This window comes from Eptatretus burgeri, chromosome 10 (genome assembly GCF_056783735.1).
Source record: "Eptatretus burgeri isolate ZD-2024b chromosome 10, Ebu_testis_v1, whole genome shotgun sequence".
Lineage (NCBI taxonomy): Eukaryota > Metazoa > Chordata > Myxini > Myxiniformes > Myxinidae > Eptatretus > Eptatretus burgeri.
Window position 1 is genome coordinate 106,405,859 of NC_140970.1, and position 7,967 is coordinate 106,413,825.

Sequence of the window (7,967 nt, forward strand, 5' to 3'; positions counted from 1 at the left end):
TCGTGGAACCTATCTCGGTGTGGGCAGAATCATATTCTTGTCCAAATTATCAAAGCCTTCCAGGTAAATCCTCATGTATGGTGAATTCTAATGAATTGATTTCTAAAAGTCTAACTTAATTGCTGGCCCTCTTAAATGAATTAAACAAATGTGCCCTCCTGTCGCCCAAATGATTAACTATTATCTTACACATTTAATGACATAGGTATGACCTTATTTACAACATACCCCCATTTTTGTCATGATACAGACATCTCATCTCGGGGAATAGTTGGAAGGTGCAGAGTAGAGAAGCATAACTACTAATAGTGGAAAGGGAAGTTCAAGAAGATTGAATAAGTATCGGAAGAATTGAAAAGGTCAGAAGGAAACTGGATTTGACATTTAGTGATGAAGAGCTGACAACTTAAATGAATGACTTAAGGGAGGAAGGAGCAGGATGGACTGAAGCTGGAAGAGTGTTGCTGCCTTGAAATTTGCCTCTTGCGTGAACAAAGCCATTTGCAGCCTGACTGTCTTGTTTTTTTTTTATTGTTTTTTTTTTATCATGCTTGGTTTATTTCTGTGTTACATTCTCACATAATGTCAGATGGTACTCGTGGTTCTAGAGTTGAGTTAAAACCACTGATCACTATTTCTGAAGTGTATTCGATGTGAATGCACAACTAGACACGTGATGCAGTTCAAGTGAGCAGTTAAAGCTTCTTTGTTGTGAGCTTTAAATACTTTTTAGCTCTTACCACTGAATCTGTTTCCTTGATAGTATTGAAAAGTATGCTCTTGTTTGGTTTTTTTTATTTTTTTTTGCATCCTGTAATTCACAATACTAAAAATGGTTTTCCCCACTACTCCCCCTCCAACCCATTTAACAGCTCGTGGGAGGCTTACTGGAGTTCTGTTTTATGACATTCACACAGTCTGACTTGTGGAGCGTGGAGTTTCCAGAGATGATGTCTGAGATCATCACCGCTCAGCTTCCACACGTACTCGCTGGACATGCACACGCTCTCCGTTTCCACAAGAAGTAATATGCTGCTGAAACTTTGTGAACGGCAGCAAAACTTTTTTCTCATCCTTCGCTCATCTGATCGACGCACCCAATATATATATATATATATATATATATATATATATATATATATATATATATATATATATATATATATATATATATATATATATATATATATATACCAGCAACTGTCTACACAACCGTGTTGTCCTGGATCACTGTCAGCATCTGCAACTTCTCTTGTCCAACCACAACTTGATAGGGAGGCCATCCACAGGAATACTGGCAGATGCAACAGATCCTTATGTTTTCGTGTATCTCATTACATGCTAACTCTAATTGACAGCCACTGACACTACCTTCCTCGTTTGTTGTTCAGTCGTATTCGCCGTGGGTACCATTTTTCATCCCGGCATCTCAAACACCCTCGTGTTTTATTCTAGTTCAGCTTAATTGAGCATATTCGAGTAAATGCTGGTTCCTACCCATCATTGGATTACATGATGTAACAAAGCTGAAGACACTTTCTGTTCTGACATTTTTCATGTTTCCACCCTTTGTTTCCTCCCTCCGTCATTTACTATATCATGTTATTTTAACAACTGCAACCAAAATAATTTACATGTGAGTGTTAACTTCAACTCACATGATTGCATGTACAGACCTTGGACTGGTGGGTAAGTCAGTGTAATTTGTTACTTTTCAGATAATACATTGAGTTCAAACACTAAAGGTCCAGGCACAACAACAACAGTGAGAAAAGCATGAGGGTCTTCCTTAAATGTCATCCTATCTTAGTCAGTCTAGGTTGGCTCTCTGCCGTTACCGGTGACGACAACCATTTGTCGCGTGAACGTTCTTTTTTCTCTGGCGTGGTTATCAGCTGCAGTCACACAGCGTTGAAGACGCTGGACATAAGAGAGTTCCACAACGAGTGGCGCAAGTGTCCCTGGAGCAAGGCAGAGTGTGAAAGGTTGTGGGTGGAGCCGGACAGTCGAACCAGGTTGAGCATAAAAGGGAAAGCACAACACAGAGCAACAACCCTTCAATGTCATCGGTAGTTTTGCTGCGCAGTCTGTCCACGAGCTGTCATGTTGTTGTCCATTGGTCCTTGTTGTCTTTACGTGCATGGGCCTTAATATGGCAGTTTTAGTGATGGTGAAAAAAATGAAATCTCCCACTCACTCCCGTCGAAACAGCGCTGGTTGATTCATCAATACCTTGTTGTCTTTTGTATGTTTTGAAACGTAGTAATTCCACTGTGTATTTCGGCATTCAAGTGACCGTAGGTTTTTTGGGGTTTTTTTTTTCCTTTTGTTGTTCAGACACCCTTGACAATGCCTGGTTCATGGTAGCATTATGTGGGTGTCGATGGAGTCCCTCCATGTAGTGCCGGGGCCTTCGTGGTGATTTGTGAACATTTCCATGGCTAGGAACCGATTCCAGATGGATTACCACTCTGCCGCAGGGTCCAGAATGTCAGATGGTCGTGTCATAAAAACAAAATGAATTGGCAGCACAGCTTTGTGCTAAACTCTATCCTGAATCACCTGATGCCAAAAGTCTTATAATCGGCATAAAGGTAATGGAGGTTTTTTTTCTTCTTTCTTTCTTTCTTTCTTTCCATGCATAGCATTTTATACATTTTTTAAACCTGGTTGTAATGTTACACAGAAGAATGCAGGAATACTTCTCAAAGTTCTGTCCCATTTAAATTGAACAAATTGCTTTGTCTGTGACTGTCGCCTACTTTGTTGCCTAATTAGTCCACTTTTTTTTTTCTCTTAAGACTGCATTCATTTTCAGTGTAACTTTACATTTGCTGATCAAAAGGAAATTAGAGCATAAATAAACCGGTACAACCTGTCGCTCTGTCCGACTGGTGTTATCAGAAGTTATCGCACGTCGTGCCCATTTCACGACACAAAACGTGGCCGATCGACTGGGGCCTGAGATACGAAAAAGCATCACAATTATGTTTTCCCAGAATCTGTTTATCGTGATCGCCCCCCAGTTCACCTGACTGGGTGATCGATGTTCAACTTACATCAAGATAACTAAGTTGGGGGAAATTGCAGAAGTGAAAACGGCTTGAGATTCAATTTGAGGTCAAATCGTCAGGTCTGCCATTTTGATCACATGGAGGTCTCCAACAGACACCGAGCAAGGTAGGTGTGCCAAAACCTTAATATACCCCCACGAGGAAGGATTAGGAAGAATGGGGTGGTAAGAGGAATAAAATGGTTGGCAATGAATGCAAGAGGGGGGGGGGAGGTGAAGGTTTCAGCCATGAATGAAGTGTGTTTGGTACCTCTTCCAAGCTGATGCCATCCCTACTTCCATCACTTTCCTCCCGTCGAGGGTTGGTGAGAGTCGGGACGGCTCGAGAATAAGCAAGGGGTAGTGTTTTGCCCACGGGGTGGAAGAAGAAGAAGAAGAAGAGGTGCCAATAACTTAACAATAATGGAAGCTGTGATGTTTATGGTGTTTCACATAGTAAATGCAGGTGTGACATCAGAATAGCAACTTTTTTATTTTGCTTAACATTCCTCCATTATCAAGCTTCCCCTCCTCACAGTGCTTTGCCATAGTTCCCGTGGGCAAGTTTCTCGCTTGGTTTTCGCAACATTTTTGACGATTCAGAAGTAGGAGAAGAATACTTGAGTGGTTTGTCTCTCTCTTCCCCCCCCCCTTTTTTTCTCCTGGAACCTGGCTTTTCGTTGATGTGGTTCTTGGCCCTCCTAGAACCTGGCTTTTCTTTGACGTGGTTCTTGGCCTTCCTGGAACCTGGCTTTTCTTTGACATGGTTCTTGGCCCGTGGAATGACGGAAACGACCCGTAATATATATATTTTTTAATCAACGCTACAATGCCCACAAAAATGGAGTTCCCCATGTGGTTGAAGCGTCGCATAAAATCAATAGTTGTACGTCTGTGAGCTTCACCGTTTTGCAATCTCTGCGCACACTCAGTATGATATTTCCCAACTACACTCAGTTTTTAGCAGAGGACATTGGTTGATGCTACCAAATAATACGAGCTACGAGCCATTTGAAATTAGTCGATGATTAGAAGAATAGGAGAGTGTACATTTCAGTTTGTACAACACGACAATTGCTTCATATGATATGGACAGCCTTTCCCAAGATGGAGAGGTTTCCTTAAACTCCAGGTGCTAAAATGACAAATGGTAGTTTCCACAGCGACCGACTTGTCATAGGATGCCTTCTAAGATGAGTTATTTTCATGATATCCATGGCTGAGGCACTTCTACCTTGATTGCAAGCTTTATGTGTGTCATGCTTTGGCCACAGCCACTCCATTTTTATTTTGTGGTTGCTACACATGATCTTTTTGTATTGATCGTGGCACCAGCTGGAGTTCTTTTTTTGAAAGCGTGCTTTGGATATAGCAGTTCTTCAACCGTGCACAATTTGCACAGCAGGGTAGCAGGTTTGGAGTTTCCTGTCCCCAGGTTCCAAAAACGTTTTCAAAACTGTTAATCCTGCTGCTGTATTCCTGGTGCCATATAAACCATTGATCCGTCATGAGTATTTTTGCTACATTTTGCATTGTTTATACCAAACCCTGCTTTCAACATAAAGTTATATTCTAATGTATACCAACATAATGAGTGCTTTAGTACAACTCAGATGTGGAGAGGTCCATTGTTGAGTGACCCATTCATCGGGTTCTCATCAGCTGCAGACAAGTGCTCCAGGCATCAGAGGAGGCTTGTGCTTACCCCTCTCCCCCCCAAACACATTGACACTCCTGCTGCTACTTGTGCTTTACTCACGTTTACTCAATTCGGTTTCTTGATCTTGCACACCTTGTATATCAGCCGGACCATTAGCTCATGGAGGTCGATGAAAACATCGCTCCGAGAATGGTTTCCATACTGCAGGTGCGGATTTAAAAAAAAATCTTCACGACTTTTCTCATGCATTGAAGAACTATAAAACAAGGTTTATCGATGCATCCTTCAAACGGTTTGCCAACTCTAATTTGACCCATCCGAACGAAGCCATGTGCCAACTTGTGGATGATTATATATAATATATATATATATTAATCGTTGAACATCAAAGTTGCTTGCAATGCACTATTTGAAGGCTGCATGGTGGGAGCTTGACCACACAGGGAAATGGAGCAAAATATCTTTGAAGGAAGCTCCTGAATGCAGGAAGCGACTTGGTTGTCAAACTTTTTTTGCTGTCCAAGCCTATGATGACACGTACCACGGTCAATCTGTGCTGTATAACTTGTTTTTTTTGGCATTTTGCTTTGTTGCCACCATGGCCAAGCATTTTAATACACAAAACGTTTTCCTTTTCATGAATAAGATTTGATTTTTGGCTCGGGCCAAAGCTGGAACGCTCAGGCCTTCAAAATTGCCTCCGAGGCCTGCTGGTTCTGTGTTTGTGGCCTTCTGGGTAATCTTGATGATGTATGCGTGATTAACATTGAACTGTTATGTACATGCTCTTCAAAGAATGTCCATTTGTTAAATGCTCTGAGCCACTCAATGTTTCCTTTGTTTGTACATTTGATTTCTCTCCTGTGCTTTGGTGGCCTCTATCATGGATTTGCTTGTCTGGATAAGTGTTTGCAATTGAATATGTAATTATATATCTGCACACGATTATTATTATTATTTTTTTTTAATAATTATTTCCATTGAATGTTCAAATCAGGCTTTAGTATAATATTGTGGATCACAAGCCATGTGCCAAGTGTACCGGTTGAATCACAAACCGAAACCTTGGGTTCAGATGCACTTTTGTGTCGTCAGCAAAAAAACCCCACAAAAAAAAAACACAACAGGAAAGTTTGTAGAAATTGTAGCCAGGAAAAAAAAAAGGAGGCTCTTTAATCCTTTTTCCCTGTTTCTTTTTTAATATTCTTTTTAATACCGTTTTGATGTACATCATGTCATGGTAAATGCTTTTCTCTTCTTGCCATCAACCGGCGTACAGCTCTTGTTGGACGGACAAACAATAATCTCGATCCTGGTGAACTGGTTTGTTTTGACTTGCAGTTGTTTTTTGACGTGTCATCTTCGATACGCCTCGGTACCAAAACTGTTTCATTCAATGTGAAGTGCAAATAAATATACAGCACCATCAAGCCGAGTGCACCGAAACGTTCTGTGCTTTACGAACCCGAGTTTGCTTTAATACTTTGCTTTCTGCTCGTTGTGCTTCCTTTTACGAGAGGAAAAAAAAAAAAAGAAGTTTCCCTTTTTAAGTTGCCAACTTTGTTTTATTGGCAATATGGCTTCACACGCGATTGCTTTCCACATGTGCATTTGGCCTGTCAAATAACGCACTCACACGCATAGAAACAAACACGCACAGGAGGGCGTGCTTGTGCCGCTGATGCAGTGCCTCCTGTAAGTCAGGGCAGGAATGTGTAATTTGTTCAGGGGGCCGGCGATAGCTCACCGACTCTTCGTGAAGGACACTGTGGGATCTTTAATGTCCACTAACAAATGCGAGATCCAGACAGTCATTATTTCAACTTTAACTGGTCAAATTTTCATTAAATCCAGCTTTTGTTATCCCTTTGGTTTTGCAAGATTAAAGCCAAAATTATTGCATGAATGACTCAGAAATAGGCAGAGGTTAGCAGGTTGGCAAGAAGCTCTCAAGGAGTTATTAGTGTTAATGCCCCTATGCTCACGGGTATTATTTTAACACGAGCAAAGGTACCGAACGCCAGGTCCGTCCTCTAACCCCTTCCACTCCCTCATCCAACCTCTACCCCATGACAGGTCGTGCCTTGTGTTGTGTGTATACATAGTTATGATTTGTGAGAAAATGACTTTAAAACCACAAGTAAGGTGTATCGTGGTTATAAAAAAAAAAACGTGATCCCATAAAGTATTGGCACGATTAACCTTGGGAGCTTAGAGGAGCAGTGCCACAAACAAACAAAAACAAGAAGACGACATCATGCAGAGCGCACAATACCTGCAAAATTCATAAACAAATTTGACCTCAAAAATAATTGGCCAGTTGAATTCACCGACAAAATAGGCAACTCTTCAAATTTCAAGTTAATCGGATGTAAATTGATGATTTTTTTTTCAGTTGAAAATTGATATTAGAAGTTTGCCCTTGAATTGACCTTTGATCTTTTGACCTCCCAGAGTTGCTTTTCCAATTCAGTGACGCAATATGCAAATCCTGTTCAAATTTCAAGGCTATTGGATGAAAAATGACGATTTTTTAAAGAAATTTGACCTCAAGATGACTTGACCTTCGATCTCAAAATCAATTGCATTCTCAGTTGAGACTACTTATACAACTTTGTAAAGTTTCATGACGATCGGTTTCGAATTGTGACCTTTGGCGATTGACAGACAGACAGACAGAATAACAAAATGGACTGACCAATAAACTTCAAAAAAAATCTTTGATTATTGCAATTAACAAACAGGCAGAAGAGGGTGAAAACGTAACGTCCTTCATCACTCAATATAACGATGGTTATATTGCATTTATTACCCCCTATAAATAATTTCCTCAACACTATTATAATATCATATGTTTCACGTTTACTCAAGTTGTACCTCCTATTAGTCAGGTCAGGCATGGGAGCACACGCCGGAGCAGCGCATCGTAACGTCGTAGTAAACTACAAAATGGAACTTGTAGTATTAGTAAAATGTAGTAAACTACAATGGATACAGTGGAGAGCTTCAAAATCTTTTGTTATTCTCAGTGAATGGCGTAAGATGGCAGCATTGAGACGAAGAGCAGTGAATGCCTGTTGAAGCATCTTTGGCTGAAATGACTCTTCATCAAAGGTCATCTTTTCCTGACCTGTCAAGGTTTTTCCTTCTTGTTTCCACCACCAGTGCTTTTGTCTTTTTGTTATCTTTGCACTTGTCTTGAACTGATCTTTTCCTCCTCTGCCCTCGTTATGTGCTCTCTATTTGAATGTTTCT

General features: G+C 40.7%; 1 protein-coding gene across 10 annotated transcripts in view; it reads left to right on the forward strand.

The window, feature by feature from the left end:
* Positions 1–6,142, forward strand: part of LOC147019375 (progesterone receptor-like) — a 315,415-nt gene extending 309,273 nt beyond the window's left edge. For all 10 annotated transcript variants that reach the window (XM_085899845.1, XM_085899842.1, XM_085899839.1 and 7 more), the window contains one exon: positions 873–6,142. In XM_085899845.1, the coding sequence (XP_085755971.1) occupies positions 873–1,028 (156 nt within the window). In that variant the 3' untranslated portion in view covers positions 1,029–6,142. The remainder of the gene's footprint in view (positions 1–872) is intronic.
* The last annotated feature ends 1,825 nt before the right edge of the window (positions 6,143–7,967 follow it).